Below are 26,739 nucleotides of genomic sequence, written 5' to 3'. Positions count from 1 at the left end.
GAACTCCATTTCTGGAGACCAGCTGGTGCAACAACTGTATTTTGAACTTGGACCTTTAACGTTATATCAATTACACATTGTTTGCATAAAAGTATGTTGACAAACATCAGCTCGATGAGTGGTATGCTATGGGTTAAGTTAGAAATTTGAATAATATTCTACCAATTTCAATTAGAATTCTTGTTACCATTCCACAATACGACGAGGCAAAGACAAAGTCAACTTCAAATTGTCTTGCCGATTCATAAGGATGATATATCTACGATGCATAATTGGCTATTTGATACTGGATATAAATAGTTGTATCAATAGTCAAAGGCAGTATTAGAAGGTGGATTTCCACGGCCTTGTTGGGAGACGGCAGTGTTGTTAAGCTGGCGAAAATAATGGCCGACATTTCAACAGGCTACTCGTAGATATCAGTTGAACAATATAAGCTGCTATACAACAACAAAATATTTTGCCCCAAAGACAGATATCTGCAACGCATCCAAAACTTCGTATTTTAGTCAGTTTAATGACGAGGTCATTCCACAAAAAGGTAACACGTAACCTATACAATGATGAATAGTAACAATGCAAGATAGGCTAAATGAGTAAGATCGAAGGTCACACAATCTTTAACGTACCGGTACTTCATCTGAAGTTTTGAATCTAATAAGCTTGAAAGCAAAAATGAATGTTTGAAGACTCGATAAAAGATTAATCATCTTGAGTGCATTACCGAGGTCGTAATCTTCACATCCCTCGCCAAAACATCTGTTCATTCCTCTCCTCCTCTACATTCATTACACTTGACCTACCTCAACAAGAAGCTTAGAGCTTTAGATTTGTGTTTTCCATTTGAAAAGTAAAATAATAAGAGTCCAGCGGTTATAACGTGTTGGTAACTTTTAACATCCGTAATGAACATCATAGAAAGACAGCAAAAAAGTATAATAAGAAAAAAATCCCTACCTTATCAAAACTTTATCTTACAATAACCTTAAAATCTCAACTTTACCACATTTTATATGAATGTTGGTTAAATACATTCAGCAGAGTGACCAAATTAAACAAACATTATCTAGCTGCTATCAGGGTGTTGTTATTTTTCGTTGCAATGGGGACAAACCAATATTGACATCCAGAAGTTCCTTAAAAACAATCTTAACCCAGGAGTGGAGCTCTAGGTCTATGGCCAAGGGAATAGATGACTTATCGTTTAACACTCCTATAGTGACGATCTTCCACTGCCAGTTTAGCCTGATGTTTTCAACGTTTTCTTGGCTTCTTTACTTTACGGAGTGTAGAATTAACATGATCAGTTAACATTTACTATAAGTTTAACTTTGCGCAGAAAATATGTTTCCAGATTTTAAATAGTTATTTGCGTAACTAGTGGGCAAAGTGGCACTTTGCTGCACACGAGAGCAATGTTTACGCACGAGCCGCAGGCGAGTGACGGAATGATCTCGAGTGCAGCAAAGGCCTTATGCACTCGTGTTACACATTATATTTTTCTTACAGTCACTATAAAGCATATAAATAATATTAGTCTTTCAAACACTATACAACACGTTTTTAGGTTCAGCTGGCAACACAAATAGGTGCCCTAGAGAAAGTAGTACCCGGCCCGTATCACTCCGCTATTTTTCCTCGGCAAGAAATGTGCTCCGCGACTTGAGAATATAGTTCCGTATGTTTTTGTAATTTGAAGTGGTTTCCACGCCTAAAAAATGCTTTAAAGGTATTTTCTTGTTTATTAAGATCGTAGGAATGTTTTAAAAACGTTTGAAAAAAATTTCCAGAAAGTTCAGAAATACCGAAACTATAAACACGAAATGACAGGTTAAATCGTAGTTATAATAGTCAATCAGCTGCTCGTAGTATTATTATCTTTAAGTGATGCCAACCTATTTCCAAGCGTACACGGATTACGTGCATAATAGAACCACGCTGTTTTGTGTTGTTTCGTTGGAATCATGATGTGCGCCAAAGTATAAACCGTACGACAAAGTATAAATATGCAGCAATTAGCAGCTTTCTGTACTATAAACAGTACAAGGAAGCCAACTTTGTTGGGTGACTGTAGGAAAAGAATTTTCGAGTGTTGTTTTGTATTCAAAAATATGAATGAAACCATTAAAACACAAATAATCCCCAACGCACTTTCCATCGCTTTAACATAGAATATTTATCAAATGAGCTTCCAATCGCCCTCGCCTAGGTATTGACAGAACGTTTTGTGTCTCCCGCAATTTGGAATTGATCAGAAAGTTGAATCGTAAATTATTCATGCAAAATAATATAGTACCTTTACCAGACGAGTTTTCCTACAAAGTGGTATTTTACTGTGTAATGGAGGTGGACAACTTGAAGAGCATTGTTAAATCTTTTTTGGTGGTTTTGTAACTACAATTAATTTAATGTAACATACAAACACTATTATAAGCTTCAATACAAAATACCTGATTCCCCTAGAATGCATTTATTTCAGCGGTTTATGAAGATCGTCAACCAAGGACAGTGAACACAAAAGGGATTTACGTTTACATTGGAAATTATTTCTGTTTAAAGTTTCATTGTCAAATATAGTGAGCTTAACATTATTATATCAATCATAAATGATGAAACGTCACACCTCTGTTTTTTAGTCGGTTTATTGTATTAATATTTTAATTCCACAATTTAGCATATTACTTAGACATATTTGAAATTTTAACCGGAACAATTGAGCCTCTTAAAATTCACACGCGTGGCCACAAAGTATAGCCATCTTATAAACTAGGATAGTGTAAAGAAAATATTGAACTATTTGTGTAGCTCAATAGCTTAAATGCACGAGTAATTACTAAGATGAAAATATTCATTAAAGCCCAATAAAAAGTACCCAACATAACGAAATTCTCATTGCATTTAACATTTTGAATCGTAATCTTCAAAACAATAACACAAACGACACAGCGTTAAAGTCCTCAGATAATGAAGGAACGCACTCAAAAATCTTCAAAGGACAATATATCCTGCATCCTTCAGATATTCTTGGACCAATTGTCCTCCAGGCTCTCCTTGATCACTCCTTTATTTCTTTGGACTTTGATGACTCCAAGTGCATTTCCTCTGGTTGCAAGGCTAGACGTAGGCTGATGGTCGGGTGACTATGTAAGGTGCAGGACCAAGGACTCCGGATGTAGGCCAAGGTACGAGGGACGACCGCGACCTGTGACACCATGGGGACGATGAGGAGGCGGATCTTAGGGACCGGAAGAGGATAAATTAATTTTCGGAAGAACTCACCAATGACCCAAACTGATCGTGGTTTCGGTATTCTCCGCAAAGTACTTTCGACAAATGTCAAAAAACCAAAAGTATAAAAATAATTAACAGATAAAAGTAATAGTATATTTTATCACTAGAGCCTAAAGTGACTTTTTTCGGTACCAGCTCAATTTGATCGACCATTGCGAAGTCAAAGTAAACAAAAATTACTCCGGTTAACCGAATTCAGATTAACCGAAACCTGGGTTACCCGAAACGGTTCCATAAAATAATACAGGGCTAAAATATAAGTACCGTAATACCAATGCTTTAGTAACTTCATTTATTTAGTTAAAAGTATTTTCTAACCCATTGTAATATTTCTGTAGCTAAAATAAAACACTGTATTATATAGACATTGTTTTAAATCTATTTTGCACCGTGGTAATACCTAGGCTATTTTTATCATATGACGGGTTAACAGAAACATTTGTTATCCGAAACGGCTCTCTCCCTTTATTTCGGTTAACCGGGGTTCTACTGTACTGTAGTAAACTATTTTGCACAATTAATTGACCATTTGAAGGATATCATATATCTCTCCACCAACGCAATACAAATGTTATATTATTGAATTAAAATTACAGAAACATTTTTAAAATTCAATTATTCTAAATATCAGTAAAGATGTATTCATTCCGACAAACCATTTAGGTTAACACTTAGAAATAGTCCCTCCGCAGCAAACCTGCCGGCCAATTTAAATAAAAATTGGAAATTTAAACCAAATTTCATTAAAATCGGGTACAAAATAATTAATTTATCGTATTTATGGACACATATATAACGCTATATATACATATATACAAATTTGAACGAATAGTGTTTTTTGCCTTTGGGGACATCAAAATGAAAAAGTAAATTGGTCCCAGGCCTAGGTCTTACCGTGCCACCTAAGGCAATAGCTAGTTCCCTATAGGAAAATTTGCTAAAATAAAACTATATTTGAATAATATTATGGTAATCAATTTTTTTGTTGATCCAATTTGTTCAAAACAAAAGTATACTTTTATTTATAAAATGAGACTGCCAGTTCACTACTTTTTCCAACATTGTAAGTTTAAATTAATATGTCAATCCCCTGTAATCCTCTAAGGCCACTAAGCGTCCTACACGAATTTTCTTTACGACTAAATGGACCAGTTACCATAATTAGACTCAAGTAAACTACCTCATTAGTTTAAATTTATATCCTCAATATAATAATTTGAATCCCACATACCGCATAGCTATACTGCCTTATAAGCCATCCTGGACTCGATGTACAATTAACACGGAACGCTCTCACTAATGGCCCACTTATACCAACATAATAAGCTTGGCATGGTAAATGATTTATGATATTGCTACAAAGAAGAATAGCTGGGCAACTGAGTGGTTATAGTGCTCACCTAACATTCAAAAATCACCGAATCGTTTAGATGTCACTTTATGATGGTTCAAAAATGAGCTCAACTATCAAAAATTCTATTTACAATTTTGTTTTTATTTGTGGATATCATTTCGTTATAGTACTATAATAATTGATAAATAGTTTTCGACACTTAATTTTTTTAATAAAAGAAATCATCTCTTTATGGCGTAGCTCAACTGAACTATATTAATTTTTTATTCTTAAACTACAAAAAACTGTAACATCTGAATGGAATGTATGTATAGTTCTACCCATGACCACGGGTTTAGCCTATGCTTTTAAACTGAATGATAAGAGTTAATTTTAAGAATGAAATATAAATAAACTGCTGATTCGGTTCGTCAAAAGCTATTTTTGTTCCTTAGACATTGAAAAATGTCTCTTCACTCTCCAGTAGCGACCTTCAGCAAAGTGCTAAGGTTAATCTAGGTGCTGAGTAGTATAGCATTGCTGTAGCCTTCAGTATCCCTTACTCATTGTTGGCCGCCCACAAATAGGTCACACAGTTGCGTCTTAGGGCCGGTTGCTGAGCTCGGGATTTAGCTAAGTTCTAGACTTAAACCGGCTTTAGACTCTGGAGTCTAACAATTGGCGCAGTTGTCATTTACCAATAACAACGTTTTTTGTCGTGAACTATTCATATTTGATATTATTGCCCAAACTGCGAACTATCAAGATATTAAGTACTATAAAATCATCATCTTTGTGATAAGCTGAGCCATAGTCTAACTAACTATAAAACGAGTAGACTTCTCATCCCATTATAAAATCTGAAGTTTGTTTTCATTGTAGGTGACGTTGATCACTAGTGTCAAAGACATAATTTCTCTTATTAGAGTTTATTTTAATTATGTTTTCTGCTTTCAGAGGTCTTGTTATTGTTTATCATCATATTGTTTTATTTGGTAAAACTAATTTTGAAAAAAAAAAAAAATAACAACCAGACACAAATTGTAAACAAAAAACACGTCCTACATAAACCTGACGGAGCTAGCATTAAAATTGTCTTTAGCTGATACACATGGGTAAACAATCTACAAGGCATCTATACTGTATATTAATAGGCAAACATGTTTCTTTAAATACTTTTTTCTCAGCTCGTGTACTTCGCATGGGATATCTACGCATACTGTTATAAAGATATTTTCCTGTAGATGTGCAGATCCCCTTTATAAATTAAAATAAGCTAAAAAAATAAGCACAACAAATTAATTTAAAATAAAAAAATAACATGGGCCTTATGGGTTGCCATGCTGGTGACGAAAAACAACGAAATATAAACAGAATATCAAAACAAATGGAGGACATTCCAATCACATGTTTTATTTACAGTGTGGGGTGAAAATAGAGAAGTCTGTGCATTACATATTTTTGGTCCTGTTTTCGACCACTGGACAACCTCTAGTATTATTTTATCTAAGGTTGAACTACGTTTCACAGTAAGTTCCGTCAGGTTCACATAGACGGTGTTTTGTTGTTTACGATTTATATTCTTGTAATTTAACCAAATTTGACTATAAAACACCTGTCTATAGTGTTTAATAACTCAATAAACTATTATACACAATTGCTTGTCTCATAGTATTATTACCAAAGAAACAGCTCAAAATCCATCCGAAAATAAATGAGAATCATTTAATAGACATGAGCGCACTCCAGACGTAACCAACGTTTACATGAGAACTAATAAAAATGGCTTCAAGATAGAATGGGATGTATAATTAATCAGAAGTCATTTTTTTTGTTATTTATGATTTCCCAAAACGTTCATAATCTTGAAAAGTCGTTTTTGAAAAGTTGTGGATTCTCCCCATTTTTTTAATCCCAAACACTCTCTCTCACGGCCTTGCTATTCCATCTAGCAAAGGGATCCCACTTTTAAAAAAATATTAAAATACACAACTCTAAAATGTCAAGACGTTACTTTAAAAAGTCTAAAAACCATTATCAAACCAAGAGTTCAATCAGCAACTGATTATTGTCAACCACTCAGTAGAAACCCGCAAGCGCCTATACTAGACTCAGCCTGACCCAGTGCACTTCAGCGCTATAGCCAAGGTCACAGCTGATTTATTTCCCAGCCTTGCACAATCAGTATCAGCTCGCCTTGTTGTGATAAGCCGTCAATCAGCCTCTAGACTGATGACTGATATCTAATGTCTGATTAACTTTCCACACAACACGATGAGCCACTTTTACTCGTCCGATGACTGTTTTTCCTTATCGATTCCAATTTAGTTTGTGATTGTTTTTCAGTGTAGTGATGCAATTCTTATGACTTGTACCTTTAGTTAGTTGTTTTGGAAATAGCTTTAACACGTTGTTTGGTAATGGCAATGACTTTGGTTACTCTGGTCTTTTCATCCTACTGTAAAGTGTGAAGATGATTTGTATTCGTGTCCGACTACATTAAATAGTATGCTGTCATTTTTAGACAAATTTTACTCGTTGTTTCCAAAAAGTTCATGAATATATAGTTTGGTTAAATTTAAAAATCTGGTGAAAATCAATAAATAAAACATACTCTACCCAATACCGGGCAAAAAAATACCATAAATTTGTCTCCTCAAGATGCCCAATCGGTTTACGAGTTTTTTTTAATCCGTAAGGTTGATATATTTGTTAGGTGGTATATTCAATCTAATGTAACTTATGGTAATGTATATGACAAAGGAAATTGTTTAATGTTAGTAAAGTTCGGTATATAGATACTTTAAAAAAGTAACATAATAATTTGCTATATCTATTAAGACTTTGCTACATTGATTTAACATCTATAGTTGAAAATGTAATGCTGAAATCATCCGTCATCCACCCTAGTCAAAAATCGCATTTAGCCATACTTAAATGTAGCTTGAGTTCCCGATGTTGAATAGGGTTTGTACCGATTGGTTCCTAAATTAAAATTAAGAAATTTACCAGACAACGTAGGCCTACTTTAGTAAAGTCTGTTAAGAATTGAGACTTTTACTGTATCTGTATTCAGTGTTTTATGTCATGTCTGCATTACAGTGTTTAAAACTGGGTAGCTGAGTTTTTACAGTGCTTGCCTGACAGTCATAGGTTGCTGATTCGATCAAGAGGAAAGTCAGTAGCTTTTTAGTTAGGAACTTAACCCATTTGATGACTTTTAATTGTTTAAGACCTGAAAAAAGAATCAGCTGATTTAGTCAGTAACCAGGTTAAACAGATAATCTAATTGCATTCTTCTCTCATCATTCGTTCATGTTCAGTTTAAAATACGCACATGGGTGTGAATTGCTGTCCCAAAGTAAATAATACTACCACTATTTTATGTATTTGGTGTAATGTGTATGTTTGCCAAATTCTTCTGCCAGTATCCCGTGGTCTGTGTTTTGTGTCCTGTGTACCGAGCTGTTACAGTGTACCACTTCTTTCTTATCCACACAAGAAAGTGAGTCTGAGGAAGGAAGAAGGAAAGCGAAATCTGGCGGCGTGGCAGTGAACTTGGCGGCACTTTCACCACAACACAGCGTCAATGGTCTGGTAGTGTTTACAACACGAACACGGGACAAGATTAGGCATAAGTATCGTACTGTGGTATTGTGTTGAAGACTTGCCATTCAATGATACTTTATAATGTCTTTCACGTACTCGACACTGTAACAAACTTCAGGGTAAATTAAATGGAAGGATGCTACGGTTTTCTTTAAATTTTACTAATTCAAACAGAAATTGTAATGTATCCGTATAGTTTTTTTGCGGTACAATACAACTTTCACTTAAGATTTAATGAAAAAAAAATTTTCCACGGTTTTACAACTCTCACCTACACAAACATTTTTAAAAGCGACCTCGATAATATTTCTTATTGTAAATCTCGTGTTTATGATTTAGAATAGACTCAAAAGTTACCGACAACCAATAAAAACGTGTATATGGTTGTGTTTGCACTAAGGTATCCAGATTACTGTTGTGGAGTATGTGTACTCGTCAGAGTATGGTGACAGGTTATTTTTATGAATATAACATTGCTGGAGCACAGGACTTTTGCCCTGGAGGCCCTGGGTTCAAATTGCACCAGACGCCAATGGCTTTGGCGGTTTGGTGATGTCGTATACCGATGGTTTGTAGCTGTTCTTGGCTGTAGGTTCACATATCAAGTAAACAGATGCAGTCCCTTATGTGAAGAGAACTTCCACTGTATTATGTAATCCTCTCCACTAAAACTCATAAGATGCTCTTTATTATTATCATCGGTGGGCTACCCCTAGACATGGGCGGGTTACTTAGCCGGTGGCTAAATTCAGGGAACATGTTTGGAGCGAAAGTAGGCCTACTTGGGAGCAGGATGATCAGCAACAATACACGCTGTACAATACATAGGCGCCGACTGGAGGGATACTTTCTATCTATTCATAGTAAGGAGAAACCGTTACGGTGTATTCTGGTGGCGTTGGCCAAGAAATAGTTGTACGATCAACGGTTCAGCTGAGGAAGGATTGCAACGGTCCGCATCATCCTTCAAGACGACAGTTGACAGGAAAATCGCGGAAATCCTGCGAGGAAAACAAGCGACGGAATAATTGATAATTGGGACAATTGGGTGAATGATTTTGTACGAGGCTGGAGGAAAATTGAGGAAATCGTAAATTTTCGGGAAATGGTGCGGATTTCAATCTGTGTAGCCTATAAACAATATTTCTGCACAAGCTTTCCAAATGCGTGAAGATAGGATTCTTTTATGACACAGGTCCAAAAACTATAGACCATTGAGTTGAGCATTTTAAACACTACAATCAGGTTAGAAATTAACTATTTAACAGTGGTGAATTTATGTATTACAAAATGTTTATGGCAAAAATCTAAAAGTTCGGTGTAATAAGGCTTATCAAAGCTTCAAAAGAAGCATCAAACTTATTTGCCCACGCACGGAAGAAACACAAAAGAATGGCTAGGCAAAAATTGTATTGATTTTATTGCAAAGTAAAAAAAAAAAAATTTTTATCAAAAGTAGATAAATCGCGCCACAGCGGCAATGGATCATTGTCGCTCGCTAATCAGCTGATTTCACTTTTGGCGTTTCTAGACCAATCACAGCCACGGATCCGGAACGTTAGTTAATAAGCAAATAACATAACCTTGAAAAGGCTAACATAACCTAAATTACATTTTATTTTATATACATCTAAAAGAATAATCAGTGTGTTATTCCAATCACGGTGGTAGGAAAAATCGTGTGTGATAGCTATTTCAAGTAGACCAATCAATATTTACTTCCTATTGCTCTTCTTTAGAACCGTAAAGTCCTGAGGCATAGCCGTAAAACAAAACGACAATATGTCTATGACTTTCCATGAGTAAAGTAGCTCTCTTTGGGAGAATATAAAGCTGATTCTGTCCAGTGGTTTTTGTGTGGTAAAATGATACTCAGACAGGGACGGTGGCGACGTCCTGTAGTCCAAATACTAGGAGGTCACGAATTGTGGATGTTTATAGGCATGCACTGTGGATGCGATACTCCCTGGTGTGGATTGACTTCCGCACTAAGGAGTACTACGACTATCCGCAATAATATCCTGATAATTAGACCAATTCGTTAATACCAAGGCAAAAATGTGGTTCGGATTCCACTATAAACTGTAGGTCCCTTAGTTGCCATTAGCTGTATGGGCTATTAATTAACAGATGTGTCTAAGGAATATGTCGGCCTTAGTCACTTAAGAAAACTACAAGATCGCACCACTCATCCTACACTCATCTCCATTCATACTTGGCTCAAAATACCTACTTTGTATGGTCGCCATTTTATAGAAAAGTATAAAGTATACACAGCACTTTTAAATAATAACTAGCTGTAACCCGCGGGCTTTGCCCCGTTTAACTTCTTAATTTTCAAGATGATCTCGTTCGCATGGCTCAATCACGTCCTGGTTGAAGTTAGTTCGCTACGCTCACTCACCTTTAGGTTGGAGCTTGTTCGCTGCGCTCACTTGCCTTCAGGTTAGCTCGTTCGCTACGCTAACTCGCCTCCAGGTTGAAGTTCGTTCGCTACGCTCACTCACCTTTTGGTTGCAAATTAGCTGTCATTAATGTAAAAGAAATAATAGTGCTGCACCCTGTTGGTAATCCTTGTAACTTTAATGCTATTGAACATCATAGAACAGAACCAACTTGTTTAATTGAAACAGCTGTTAAGATTAATCAATTCCATTTCTCATAAGGTTAACATGGGAAACTCCAGAGCCACTGGGGCGGAGCCGATTGGACGGATCACGAAATTGATGGTGTATAAACCTATTCCATGAAATTCTGCACGTATGTACCAAGTTTCGTGGCAATCGGTTCAGCGGTGTCTGAGTTTATCACTGCCAAACAAATATACATATATATATATATATATATATATATATATATATACAAACATCCTCTTTTATACTTATAGATTAGAGTTATATTTCGAAACTCCTCAGTTGGTTCTATAAACTAGCCGACTATGTCGCGACCTCCTCAGTGTCTTGATCCTTTGACACCTCAAGGTCTTGCAGCCTTCAGGCGTCCTTCCCTCGCCCTTTCTTGCCTAGCCTAAGAGCATTAGTCTGGCAAATAGACGAAAACAACCCCGTACAAATCGATAACTCCTTTCGTATCTCATTAGGTCTGAATGATCTTGCATTGAGTAAATCATTGTTATTTGTCCTTCAATTCACTTGTGTTTGTCGAACTTTTATCATAACATATTTATGGGTACATCTGGAATTGAGATTTTATGTAACTGTTGCGGATTGAACTCCGAAAAAAAGGTAACGAAAGTATGCGAAGGACTGGAAAATTCTACAGTATTAGGTTATCCGTATTACCTGATCATACAATTCTGTTTTGTGTCAGTTTTCCCCAATCTCCCAAAACAGGCTACTGTATTTTGAATCAAATAAAATTTTTACAAATAGAATTTTCTAAGAGTTAAGATAAAATAAAGATTGTGCAATCCTCGTATAGATGAGTGTCATTTAGACCTGGCGCCATTTTAATGTGGATTTGCATTAAAATATTTCAGGCTCTCCCAAAATACCTAGTTTAGCAATAAACCCCCATAGCTCAGGTTGGCTCCTGAAGGAATTTGAGTGGTTATAATGTTTGCATGGTTGTTTATGTTGCCGGTTCGATGCTGAGAAAAATTATATCCAAGAAATCCCCCAGATTAAGGACTAACTGATCTTGGTCATCAACAAATAAGCTATAATTTAATTCATCCAACACCCATACTCTATACTCTATTCTATAGAACATATCCTTAAAATGCATACCGTTACCTATCACCTTTCTTTCTTTAATACTTTCATATTAAATGGCGACCATACAAAGTAGGTATTTTAAGCCAAGTATGAATGGAAGCATATGCTACCTATCACCTACCAGTGTCTTAGTAAATAATAAAAAAGTGTAAAATAAATAATTGTACGTACTTTTAATGAAAACGAGGAGTTAAAGAATGTTCTCGTAACTGCTAACTTAACAGTAATGCAGCAAAAATATATGAATGGCTCCAGTAGTTTTGGTAAATTTGATACCATTTCGAGTACTTGGTAATCCGAACTACCTAATCCCATATGGGACTCGATCAACGAGAGTACCGAACCGTATTCTATTCGAAAATTTACGACACACCATTACGCACCACAATAAATGGGAAGAAAGTGGAGAAACATTAGAAGAGGCCAGCTTCCAATACTTGGTCAGCTGGTGACCTAGGCTCGAGATAACATCCTTGGGTAAGATCAAGGTCAGAGCCGGCGTCTGTTGTCATGGCAACGTTGTGTAGTGACGTCATGGCGCTAGCGTCGTTGAAGTGGTCGATATAGAGGTGAACACGGTTAACTACCTTATCATCGTTCCTTTTCTCGTCTTCCAGGAATCAGAAAACGTAAAAATAAAATTGCACATCCTAATTATTTTCAAAGATCCCCTGAGAAATTGACCTTTTGAGTATGTAAATGGATTGGAAAACGTGCCAGGTGTTTCTAGGATATTAACATGTTTTTCCAAAGTAACATAAAACATACCATATAGGATTCAGTTGAGAGAGATCTCCACTACATCGATAGATTTTCCTGAGAGAACTGTCCTTTTTCGAGTTCTTCTTCGTCATAGTTTACGTGGCTAAAAGATTCGCGATTGGCGATATTTGAAACCGGATCATCACATTAAGGACCAAATAATTGCGGTCTAACCACGAAACCATCCTGTACGAAACAAACATAAATGAATATTTGCTGACGAAAAATATTAAGTTTGAAAACACAAGATCATCGGTAGTCTATAAAATAATAATTATCATTGGCTGGCGTCGATGTATTTACATAGCCAACTAGCTTACGAAGCAACAAGTTGCGATTCGCAGTTTCTTCTACTCGAGGATTCGTAATAACATTGTAATTTTTAACTACTATTTCATACTGATAGACACTGTTAAAGGAAAAGATTACAATTACCAAGGTTGTATTGTGGCTATGATTTATAAGTAAAGTTACCACCCGAATCTTAGCAAACAATAGATAATAATTTTTATCAAGATTTTATTCTGATATAAATGGTTGAATAGTTAAATAACGGTTTCTTAAAGTTTTAAACCTGAATGACTAGAATATCAAACTATCGTTAACTTGATGTGGTGTATCACGTCAGTAGCCAATTACTTAAAGTTTATGAACACATATTGAATATATTTTTGGCACACCATTATAATCAAACTATATATAACAGTACCTATTTCAGATGTCATATTGAGTACCCCTCACTTGACCTAAATCTATTGTTAATGGAAGGAAATTAGCAGTTGGTTACTAAATGCATTGTAGAATCGATTTAAAAACCCATTATAAACTGTCCTGTTACATGCTCTCATACAGATATAAATAACTGCACAGTTATATTGACAGTTCATACTATAATTGCCTTCAAAACTGGTTTCCGTTATCACGAATAATGCAACGCCCTTTGAATTTTCAAAGGTTCGTAAATAGTTTGTCTCTTGTTTACATTCTGGTTGGGGTTAAACATTCAACTGCACGATCAGCTGTAGAATTACAAAAGGAAGTGGGTCAGCATCAGTACACTGAATGAATCTTTGAAAGCAAACTCTGTAAATAAATTAAACTCAAGAGGGGCGAAGCCTTAAAAAGGAAAAAGAAACCCTACAAAATTACCTTTTTTACCACTCGTCTCTCCACTATGTACCACCATTGACTATACATACCTATATATACACCTATATATACCTGTAGGTATATATAGTCAATGGTACCACACTACGTTTAAAATAACAACTCAATCGTAATAATCAGTTATAGGACGGCTGGAAAATGGATGTAACAGATAAAATCCCTATTGTATATTACAGATTACATATCTAGTCTAGATAGTGATGTAAAATACCCGGGTATTTAAAACTCAGGGTAAATACCCAAAATCCATAAATACCCGGGTATTTTGGGTATTTATGAAATCGATTGAAATTAATTTATATTCACCCCTAAATATGTTATTGTTATCATTACATGAAAAATTAGGATAGTCTATAACACCTTTTACAGTAACTTGAAGCTTTGCTAGTACCTTTTATTTATTGATTTAGCACTTTTTTTAAAATAAAACATAAAGTTTTTCAAATAAGAATGGGGTTTCGTTTTTTATCAAGACAACACATCGTCAGAGAAATAGTCAACCTAAACCTACTTCTAGGCTACTGTTATTAAATTATGATAGTTAAAAAATTTTATCGTATAAATGGCTTGGAAGGCTAGACAGACCTAAGGCAGAATGGCAGAATACTAAAAGTAATTAAACTTTTCTGTGTTACCGCTTACTGTAGTTGGAAAAAATAATATATTTGGATAAACCTAAAAAAAATGTATCTCCTGTTTTTTGGTCTAACTTAATATAGTTTTGAAAGATTTATTGTGCTATATAGATTTAAATGTTTTGTATCACAAGTTTATGATATTAGTTTTTATTTTTATTTTGATACCATTGATACCAACAAAAGATCTAGAACAAAAATATTACTAACCTGCCATCCTACAGATTGAATTTTAATTATTTTCTTAAGTTGTTTACACTCCTAGGCCTCTACTAGGTTAAATTTTCATGTACTGTATTTATAAATACCTAATAATTATTACTTTGCAAATTATTTTTCTTCACTTTAAATAAAATAAATTCATCTATCCATCATAGAAATCATAAGTAGTCGGGACCAGTGCAACCATGCGACCAGGGTATTTATGCCGATTATGCTTTATGCTCAGACCTGGGTATTTATGGCGATTGTACCCAGAAGTAAAATGCTAGTAGTGGCCATATGAAATTTTGTTTAACACATTTTATCATCATTTTACTATCCTTACAGGGTGATAATTGCAAAAAAACATCTTATTCTTCTCTAACATTAATACAAATTATAAGCCAGCGGTAAATTCCCAGATAAATACCCAATTTATATTTACCTACCCACTGGGTATTTACCCGGCCCACATCACTAAGTCTAGATTAATTTGTTCTGAGTATTCTCATTTTGGTGGTTTCGAACCCATCGATAATAATCCAACGGTTCATCAATGGATGGTGTGTTTCATCCAGTGTAGTGAATACACTAAACCCACCAACAAACCATAGAGTTTTAAGCAAAAAAGGTAATTCTACCACAACCACAAGTCATTTTAACGCTTTTGACGACTCTAGGTTGTTATATTCATAATTCTTTTGATTAACATGAGTTGTTGCTGAAATTGTGTTCACTTGGTCCTAGGTATCAACTGTGAGTGTTTAGTTTGGTTATTTTTCTGTCTGCATCGTCGCTGATTTGAAAATCCAATTATTGATGTTTTCAGGGTTAATAGGTACCCAAATGGGGAGTGAGCTGGTCTAGTGGTTAGAGCGCGGGACTTCGGTCTCCGAGGTCCCGGGTTCAAATCCCGCCAAATCACCAATGGATTTTATCAAAGTGATAATGCCGCAAGTAGAGTATTGTACATCGATGTGCCGCAACCCCTAGGTCTAGCCTGAAGTAATGTGAAAAACAATACCGCGCTCGTGCCTAGCGTCCAAGGACAAAAGACTCCAATCGTCAATCATTTGGGACAGCGACGCACATTTGGGTGTGCATTTTAATCTCGAATGCTAGCTGAGATTAGAATCAATGCATTGTATTAATTAGTAGCATGAATTGAGATTATCTGAGTAGCTTTGATACTGGCTGAGTCCTTAATTAAATGCACAATGATAAAAATCAACTGGGTCCAGCTTGGAACCATCAAAAGGATTGACAAACCAAGAGGTCTTCGATACCAACTACGTCTCCAATTCAAACTTTAAGTATGCAAACCCTTCCTTTCGGTGTTTGATGACAAATATATTAGTTAGGCGATAGCGGGTAGCAATTATCGTCAAATGTCGTTTATTTCCTCAAACACTCAAGGAAACGTGGGTTACAAGCGTGTGATGTACAAGCTGGACACAAAGTGAAGGTTAGATAAATTATGTTGTGTATACCCCGTCCACACTGCAGTTAGCACGTGTATGTCCTCGTGCCACTGACAGAAGTCCTACAACAGCCAAGTGACGTCACATCACACCTCCACAGTGTTATTGATGGGTGAACTGACTGTATTTGCTGTGGACACTTCATCTGAAAGTCTACAGGGTTGTTCAATGTTTTTGCCATGACAAAACCTCCTAATGAATTCCGAAAAAAACCTTGATTCACAAATCCTCTTTATATTTAGGATGTAACCATGTTTTAGGATAATTGGATTTTGGTTCGTGTCAATCACCTACATCAGCTACTACAGGGACAACCATATGTTTAAGACAAATTAAGGTGGATGCCACTCGGTGTATCTTAGTCCAATAATATGATTAGAGGACTAGTGATTTTGTTAAGATCAGCTGTTTCTTAATTCAGGGCCATTTAATTATTGAGAACCAACCGATTGAGGGTAGCTGGGGACGGTGGGGTCAGTTCCAACAAACAAAAAAACTTTTAACGTTTTCCAGGATCAACCCCAACCGTATCTATACATTAAAAAGTGAGCTAGGCTGTAATAACCTAGTGGAAGACTTCGGTCACCGTAGTCTCTGGTTCAAATACCGCCAATCACTAGATGGATTTAGATCTATGTGATAATATCGTGACAATAGCTAGCCTGACGCAATGTGTAAAACTGTTTCAGGCTAGATCCTATCGTCCTTGGCTGTAAAGGGAAGACATAAAACACTTACACCCAAACCTCATATATTAGCCTATACGTAATTATCCACCCACATTTGATCATTTTGATGAATTTCTTGAACTTTTCAAAGACTTCTTTTTTGATAAACCTAATCAACTACGATCCTAGATCATTACTGTTTTAAAGATGACTAAGGTTAACGTCCAATCAATGACGCACCTTCTACACCCTACAATAGCAGCTTTCCCACACACACACGTGTCCAAACGTATCTTCAAGACTCCAAGCTTCCGTGAGGAGAGAGTGAGAGAAGACGACCTACAAGTCTACTTTGCACAACAGACAACGGAACATGATGTGCGTCTGCATGAAGACTTGACATTGACAAATGGCCAACATTCCCTCACACCATGTAGATGACAGTAGCAGCGCCACCGCAACTTGCTTGTGGCAGAGACGAGTGGTGACAGTGAAGCAGGGCAGTTACATGTCATCCTAAGTAGGTCGTCTACAGCTTAAAGCATAGCTAAAAATCTCTTAAAGATTTGTCTGCTGAAGGGGATTTAGGGAACGTTTCTGTTCGGAATATGTACAGTTTAATTTGATGTTTAAATGTATTTCGAGCAACTTACGCAAGTTGAAAAAAATGCTAAAGTAGAGAAACGTGTAAAATTAACAATACATTAAAATAAAACATTTAATTCAACGTATAACCCTTCTCTAAAGAATCAGGAAAACCGAACTTCTCTGTGGTTAAAATCTTCACGTTTAAACCAATAATAATCACAGAATGAAAAAGGATACAGCGAAAAATAAAAACAAACTAACAAATTCCCAGACTTAATTAAGCACAGACCAGTTTCTGTATAATTTTGGTCTATAGCTATAATAGCTTCCTCAGTTATGGTACCCAGAATCCGTCACTGGCAGTGAAACAGGAAAGTGAAAATAATGCAAATCGTCAAAATACCCAAACTTTATGTAAGATGTTATAAGAATTACTAAAGTACTATTTAGAGCCCATGTTTAATTTCATCACAATCGTTTAACAACCCCATTCACCAGATCAAACACAAACATTTCGTTCTAAATCGTAAAATAATTCTTCAAATCCTTATTAATCGTAACTCTTTCCGGTTTCTAGAATTTATTTTCTGTTTAACAACAGCTATTCGAGACCTCAAATTTATTGCCAGTAACTATTGCATAGCTAAAGAGTACATATTTTGAATTGTATTCTAAATCTGCGAAATAAATCACCATATTGTCAGAAAAATTGCTCAACCTAATAAAGGTTATGAACATTTTGTTTTTATAAGACAATTGAAAACGTACATTGCATTTTTTACAGGATGACAGTTTCACGAGTGTCTATTGTATATAAGCAGAGTCTAATGTGAAATGGTCTTCGTCCGGAAATCGCGTACACGATCATGATCATACGTTTATCAGAGGCAATGCTCTCGGAAAAATTATTTTGCATTCCTCAACTTAAACATCGACAATAATCTAGATTAGTCACTCTTTCCGACTTTTAAGATTTTAGTTTAAATTAGGCCTAACAGCGTCTTTTTACAACTTGGCAGTTTTATAATATTTACTGTATAACTAAAATGCTGTTTTGACGCTAGGGTCCTCATCTCATAAGAGATCAAACATATTTTGTACAAAATGTTTAAATAGTCCCATTCTTTATTGTTTGAAAAATATAAGTTCACACTATCGGCTGTCAGCGTTTTGAGTAACAATCTCAAAAATATGTATGTTTTAATTTTACGTTCCGCACCCCCGCCGGCCGCTGCTAACATATTTCACCCCTGTACACCCTTATCAGTATCTTACCTTGATCTTCTCGTAGGTGGTGGTCAACTCCAGGTGATGCACGAAGGGGTTAAGGAGATCCTTCTTGGGCTCTGACAGGTTCGTCCTGTCCGCGAGACAACCTCCGTTCATCATCACAGGACACTCAGGAACTGTCTATACCAGGAAGCAACCCATGCGGGACCAACGTGTGACTGACAGCTCTCGAGAGTCCACTCCACAAGTCGAAAGTTTGCAGGTTCGCACCGAAGCGCTACTGTGGAGATTCGACGAACTACCTTGACAGAATGCGCCACTGGCTGGCGGGTCTGCTTTACCAACGTCAAAGATCACAGAGAATTTTTCGTACATAACCTCAACACATTTTTGTTGAATGTAATCTTTTTCGATTATAACCTCAAAATGGTATTTGTGCAAATCATATGGTTTCAGATTTATTGACTATAGAATTTGCTAAGTCGTTATCTAAAAAAGGTTTTTGATCAGAACAAGTACATTATTATAATGTGGTCTGTATGAAAAGTGGAAACATTTTCCTTGGTTTTTAGCCTACGTTAAAAACATTTTTGTCTATTTTACAAATAATGGTTGATTATGATTTCGTGTACTTAATCTTTTCTAATAAGTAAACTAAGAAAAAGCAAGCGTTAATAATAGTGTTTAGCTTTAATATATTTGCTAACAATAATTATAAGGTTTAAATTTTAAAATAATATTTAGGGTATCTTGGGACTTAGTATTTATCTGTCGTACATTTTTGTTTGTGCGAATATTGTGAAAAGAATGCTCAACATATAAACCAACCTATGTTAATAGAATAGTCAAATTATCACTTACTAGTGGCTTGTAGGGACATAAGTCCCTAAAAAGCTGAAATGTAAAACATCATATTGCAATTCCGGTATTTAAACAAACTCAGAATAACATTATCTATGTGTCAGAATAGGCATCCCTACAGTACACCATATCTTTTGTGTAAAAACCAGTTTGTTGTTCTTCTTTGTTTGCTTTTGTTGATGTCATTTTCAATAAATAATTTGAATCACTCCAGTGGTTTAACATAAAAAGGCAGCAAACATATCATTGTTTGTGAATAAATACTGGTTTACTAAGGTAGCTTTGGTCTTGTGGTTAATGAGGATAAATAAAAGCTTCCCTGTTTGGAATTTTAAAAATTAATTGGAGGTTCGCCTTCAGATGAGTTGAAGACGCCTGCAATTTCATCTGCAGTAGGCTTATTATACCTACGACGATCCATATTTATCCTGTCTACAAACCTAAGTTCTGATTCACTGTCACCTTGTACAACCATTTCTTCCTAAGCTCTTTTGTAAATTTGTGCAAATGGTTTTTCTAATGGCATTTCAGCTAGTTTTGACAATATTTCAGGTTTTAAGTCACTATTTTCTCGACGCCTTTGACTAATTTCTGTTGCTGTTGATGTGTCAATAATGTACAATTGGCCATACACGGGGTCTTCTTCATGTTGAGGCAGCAAATCTGAGATTCAACGATAAATCTGTCCTTGAATTTTGAAACAGTATGGTCCTTTTCCTGGAATATCTTTCTTACTGGCTGAAAAATAAGCAAAAGCCATCGCACTGTTGTATTGTCGAATGAATTTATACAGTTGTGGGCTCTCTTCAAACAAATTTTTAAGTTCTACATTAGTTTTTGGCTGAGGAAGATTAATAAGTCCGTTATGGCAACATGTCATAAAATGATTATTCGTTAGTTCTTCTCTAAAATGAAGAGCACTACATTGAATGCACTCTTGGTCCAGTAATCCTGCATCATGGATATTTACATTTCTTTCGTCTACCATGGGTCTCCTAAAAAGGGGTTTGTAAACATATCTTGATTAAGTTCGTCATTATCTACTCTTGATCTTCTACGCGCACTGTCATTCCTATGAACAGCTCCCCGCCTTTGTGGTCTTCCCCTGGCGTTCATATTAATTACAGTACTTATAATCACAGATAATATAACCCCTACTAGTAGGGGTTATATTATCTGTGTTATAATGAAAAGAATATATATCCAGCAGCCTACATGCCAAAACATCTTGAATCCCTGGTGATTTTATAAAAGTATGATCGAATATGATTACTCTACGTTGTATATTCACTGCACTAAAAAAGTATTTACTTACGAAGGAATGCAAATACACCATTTTAGAACCAATAACATTTGTAGGTTATTTTAGTTGTTTTATTAACACAACCTTAACCTTAAAATGTGTAGAAATATAAAGAAATCAACACCATTTAAAATAAACTTGAACATATGATTTAAAAATAAAAACAAAACAGAAGTTAGATTTAATTTCGACTCTTTGATTATTTATACAGAATATTTATTCTATGTCGTTTATTCCTTTAACACGACAATAACGTAAAAGCATGAAAAAATGAAACTTGAGTATATGATTTAAATATAAACAAAGAATGCAGGCGTTTTTCCGATTAATCTTCAAGATTTCAGTTTTATTATAGTATACATTTCATAGTTGACTGGCTAAAAGTAAACCAAATGCGTGTATTGATCACTGTTTTAAAGATATAGCACGATCAGCTGTCTTGAAGTAAACAGAAATCAGCAGTAAATGACTTCTGTTTTAATTTCAAAGGATGTAAACAAATTAAACCTCATGTTGGGAAAAGTTTTATTCTGTTGCGAATTTATGGTAAAAACATAAGAAAAATGAATAGTTTTCCCTCAAAATTCACGTCAAGACCTTTAAAATAAGACCCCTCCCATCCTTCTACGGCCATCCAGTCACTCACAATTTCTTTACAAAAATTTGACTTACGGAATTATATATATAGATATGGATTCGTAGAAATTTTGTTTTGGCTTAGTAAACAGTTTCTAAAACAAGTATGTTTATAAAACAGTTTTTAATTAAATCACATAATTACATTTCAAATAACTTACAAAGTCACTACAAATGTCACGTTGGCACATGTTATAGCTGCGTAGGGTTAGTAACCTGTGCCATACGGTTAAATATAAATTTATAATGAAGAAATTTCACTACTTAACCAAAGAAAATGATGACTTTGGAATTATGAATTCCTGGCCGTCCTAGATCCAAGTAGTACATTCTCATAACATTTGTAGGAGCACCAAATGTTCATAATTTTTGAAAATACATATACGATAGTAATCCGTGTTAAGAAAATAAGTGGACTCGTTTTGTTTACAGCAAGTTTGTTTGTGAGGGATCTACAGGAATCTCGATTGTGACAAATGCCTGGATTTAAACATCTGCAACTGCAGTACAGAAAGGTAATTTTAGTTGACTCAAAGACAGTGAAGGCTTTATCTTAGTTCTAAATTAGTTGTATAGCCACCATAGTCAATGTAATTTTTCTAACTATTCGATGTAGAGTTAGGAAAACGACGTGCAGTCTACATCGTAACTAAGATCCATGGGAATGCATCTTATAAGGATCTTATAATTATGAACATGTAAATACGTGTTAGAATATTGATAGAGCCCTCCGTTGTAAAGTATAGTACACATTAGTAAATTTAATAAAAATAGTTAATACTACACCAGAAAAAAAAAAAAACTAAAAACAAGTCCCTCACAATCAATTTCACCTTTTAATAGAAACTAGTGGTCATACAGTGGTCGAAAACTCGACCAAAAATATGTAATGTACAACAGGCTTCTCTATTTTCACCCCACGCTGTAAATAAAACATGTGATTGTGTAGTTTCTTCAGATCTTCTGTTCATAGTTTGTTGTTATTTCGTTACCAGGATGGCAACTCCTAAAGCCCATATTATTTTTTTTACACATTTAAAATTCATTTTTTGTGCTTATGTTTGAGCCTATTTTAATTTATAAAGAGATTCTGTACATCAACAGGACAATATCTTTCTAATAGTATGCGTAGATATTCCCTGCGGTGCACACGAACTGAGAAAAAATATTTTAAAGATACATGCTTACCTATATAGATCAGTATAGAATAATTGAGCGGAGCGAAGCAAAGCTCTTAAATACTACACTCCTGCTTTTGTTTTACACATACTCCTCCTGATCGGCTGAAGCGATCCGCACAAAATTTAGCACAGTCATGGGAAGGTATCCAACCATGGGAAGGTATAAATCTGAAATGGTACAAATCGGACTACAGGGCTTTTCCCTACGTGAATTTAAGCTTAGGGAGATTTAACATGGGCCTAATGGGTTAATTGGTTGCCATGAAATTATTTGCGAGATAATAAAAAGGTAAACAAGAGTCGCAACATATGTTAGTCTTAGTCAACGAATCATCTAAATAGTACATAACAAATACTGCAAAGAGGAAAAAAGAAGAACAATCGGATTAATATCATTGAGCATAATTTACTACAAAATGAATAACCAATAAATGTCGCCGGAATAAGGCTGATAGACCATTGACTAATCCAAATAGAAATTCCATTTGCGTGAACCAAATATAGGCCTACAATTGAATTTGGATACTGCGAGTAGACTTTCCATTTATGTGAGCTAGACGTACCATAATAATGCAGGCTTTGAATAGATAGCCTACTGCAATTAGGAATTCCATTAATGTGAACCAAAGATACCACTGAGTTTCGATAGTGGATACTGCAAGTAGACATTCCATTGACATGAACCAGACGTACCATTGACTTTGGATATAGCAATTAGGTCCAACATGGGACCATATTTTTGGTTCCATTTATGGGAATCAAATGAACCATTGCTTTGGATCCTGCAAGTACACAATTAATTTACGTGAACCAAATGTACCATTGAGTTTGGATACTGCAAAAGGGCTTTTTATTTATGGGAATCAAATGTATCATTGACATTGAAAAGAAAACTGCAAATTTAAGTGAACCAGAAGTAAGTCTACCATTTGCTTTGGATACTGCAAATAGGTATCTTATTCATGCGAACCAAATATACCATTGGAATTGGATACTGAAAGTATTTAATCTCATTTACGAGGAACAGATGTACCATTGAATTTAGAAAAGTATTGGAGTAATATGCTAGCTCCGCTCAATAATGCAAGCAAACAACTGCATTGTACACCTAGTATAATTATATCTTGTCTAAACAATAACTATTGTAAATATTTACCATAAATATTGTAAACTATTTGGACTCAAATAACAAAACCAAGACGGCGACGTATTGCCGCATCCAATATTGAGCCTCGTCAGTCTTCGATGGTATTTAAAGGGACATTAGCGTCGTCTGCTCAGTGGAGTTGAAGCTGGCGCCAAAATTTGCGTCCAATGCGATCTATATTAATATCACCCTTGCCTTCGATGTGACCAACGATCACTGTGCCATACTCACAAACATTCAAATCTTATCTATACTATTATATACAAATCTAATGGTGTCTGTCTGTATGTGTGTTACTAATAGGTGCAAAAACTACTGAACCAACTGGGGTAAAATTTTACAAAAATATTGCTACCATACCAAGGACCATTATAGGACTATTCACATTTCGATACTGACCGTAGTCTTTGCCCCTTTGGCTTTAAAAGTTCTGAGGTGATGATTTTAAAAGTAAATATTGATTGGTCTCCATGGCTGCGATTAGAACACTAATAATGTTGGTTTACATTTGCTTTGACATTTCAATGTAAACAAGAAGAACTGATAAATTGCATATTTCACAATTTCAGACAGCTGATACAAAGAAGTTTAATATAATATTTTCCATAACTATGAGGTAGGTTTAATCTATTGTTTTATCATGGATAATTTATTCTAAAACTGTCAATTATTATAGAAAAAAAGTTTCTATAACCGCTGCTGTAACTACTCCGGCTCTGCTTTAGATGTTTAAAAACGTTATGAAAATAATGTTATTGATATGTTTTCATGGAAACAGTATGAAAATTACAATGTATAGATGTTTTGTATGAATTTGGAGGTTATTTTAAATAAATTCGAACTGCTTAACATGTGTTAGATTAGCTTCAGAACTTGCACATCACATTGTTTTTTATATGTATATTTAGGTAAATTAAGTTATTGTGTTTTGCTAAACCTATGCTTAAACTAAACTAAAGAATATCATCAATAACTAAATTTTATGTTGATTTTTGTTTTCTAAAATCTGTTGTATATATGTAACTATATTTAATTATCAAATGCTAATACAAAATACTCTTATTTTATCTTAACACAGCTTTCAGTTCACATTTACTTTATTTGATACATTTATTATTTGTGTTTTGCCATACCACTGATGAAATTAAACCAAGGAAAATGTCATAAAACTAAGCAGTACATATATATCGTATACAAATCGTATATATCAAACATCTTTTGTTTCTAAAATCAATGAAATATATTACTATGTTTACTTAATGGTAAGTGTGAAAATTTAAATGCCATGGACGATGGAACTTATTAAAATAACTGGTTTGTACCGTATATTAAGTTGATTGTTGATATTTTTGTAGAATAGAATCAGAGATGCAATGAAACATATACTGTATTTGCTATTACATTTTTAAGTCATCGATGATTTGATAATCATACTAGTTTTGTCTGCTGTCTTTAATGCTAAATTATTTGTTTAAAAATTTTTATAGTATTGATATAAGCGTATTTAATATAAGCGTAGTATTTAATATTTCAAAAGACGTCAAAAGACTGTATTGATAAGGCACAACAATATTTATAAAGTGTATAACAGCTGGCTTAGTTTTGCTAATGATTTATTGTGAGCTAAGAAAATGAAGATGGAAGGATTTGTGATGTGTAACTATTATATGCAACAGATGTGAAGATTAAAATGTTTATATTTTGTGGAGATGAAGGTTATACTGTTATACTGTTCTATGAAATGGCGACCATACAAAGTAGGTATTTTAAGCCAAGTATGAATGGGGATGAGTTTAAATCGTATGTAAAAGTTTTATTTGAATATTTGGTCATTTATTTCATAACAGCCTACACAAGATTTAAAATTAATCAAAAACAAAATGGTGGTATCCACTACTTACCAGATTTAAACTATTATATTTGTAAAGATTAAAATGTTTCTATTTTGTGTCCTCTTCCGGTTGCAAAGCACGGGTACAACAGCTAGTATATACTGTATATACGACCAAGCTGTGTTAGTTACACCACTTATAAGTCAAGAAAGGCTGGACTGATTTTAGCGAATTTCCCATATAGGGAATAAGCTATTACCGTAGTACTCATGGTAAGACCTGGACCCGGGACCGATTTTTTTTTCGTTTTGAGGTCCCTAGAGGCCAAAAACACCATCCGTTCAAATTCATATATATATATATATATATATTTATATATATATACTAGCTGACCCGGCGAACTTCGTATCGCCTAAGTTATAGGTTTCCCCTAAGACAGACCGATGGAAAGAAAGTACCGTTACGTTTAATTTTCAAGATGATCTCGTTCGCATCGCTCAATCACGTCCTGGTTGAAATCGTTCATTTACCATTGAATTTAGAAAAGTATTGGATTAATATGCTAGCTCCGCTCAATAATGCAAGCAAACAACTGCATTGTACACCAATCAAATTTACACGAAATGATGATGATTTTTTCGTTCGCTACGCTCACTCACCTTTGGGTTGGAGCTCGTTCGCTACGCTCACTCACCTTTAGGTTGGAGCTCGTTCGCTGCGCTCACTTGCCTTCAGGTTAGCTCGTTCGCTACGCTAACTCCCCTCCAGGTTGAAGTTCGTTCGCTACGCTCACTCACCTTTGGGTTGGAGCTCGTTCGCTACGCTCACTCACCTTTAGGTTGGAGCTCGTTCGCTGCGCTCACTTGCCTTCAGGTTAGCTCGTTCGCTACGCTAACTCGCCTCCAGGTTGAAGTTCGTTCGCTACGCTCACTCACCTTTTGGTTGCAAATTAGCTGTTGTCATAAATGTAAAAGAAATAATAGTGCTGCACCCTGTTGGTAATCCTTGTAACTTTAATGCTATTGAACATCATAGAACAGAACCAACTTGTTTAATTGAAACAGCTGTTAAGATTCA

General features: G+C 35.1%; 1 protein-coding gene across 2 annotated transcripts in view; it reads right to left on the bottom strand.

Annotated features, from left to right (window-relative positions):
• The window catches only part of LOC129002872 (lysophosphatidylcholine acyltransferase 1-like), a 43,330-nt gene extending 24,353 nt beyond the window's left edge, over nucleotides 1–18,977 (bottom strand). The window contains exon 1 of one of the 2 annotated variants that reach the window (XM_054430976.1): nucleotides 18,748–18,977. In XM_054430976.1, the coding sequence (XP_054286951.1) occupies nucleotides 18,748–18,861 (114 nt within the window). In that variant the 5' untranslated portion in view covers nucleotides 18,862–18,977. The remainder of the gene's footprint in view (nucleotides 1–18,747) is intronic. The other variant, XM_054430977.1, reaches the window with a different exon arrangement.
• Between the last annotated feature and the right edge of the window lie 7,762 nt (nucleotides 18,978–26,739).

This window comes from Macrosteles quadrilineatus, unplaced genomic scaffold (assembly GCF_028750875.1).
Source record: "Macrosteles quadrilineatus isolate MER2022 unplaced genomic scaffold, UCM_ALF_1.0 Scaffold_9__3_contigs__length_116548681, whole genome shotgun sequence".
In the NCBI taxonomy this organism is placed as follows: Eukaryota; Metazoa; Arthropoda; class Insecta; order Hemiptera; family Cicadellidae; genus Macrosteles; species Macrosteles quadrilineatus.
The sequence above is the reverse complement of the archived record's forward strand: the minus strand, read 5'-3'. Positions and strand labels throughout refer to the sequence as shown.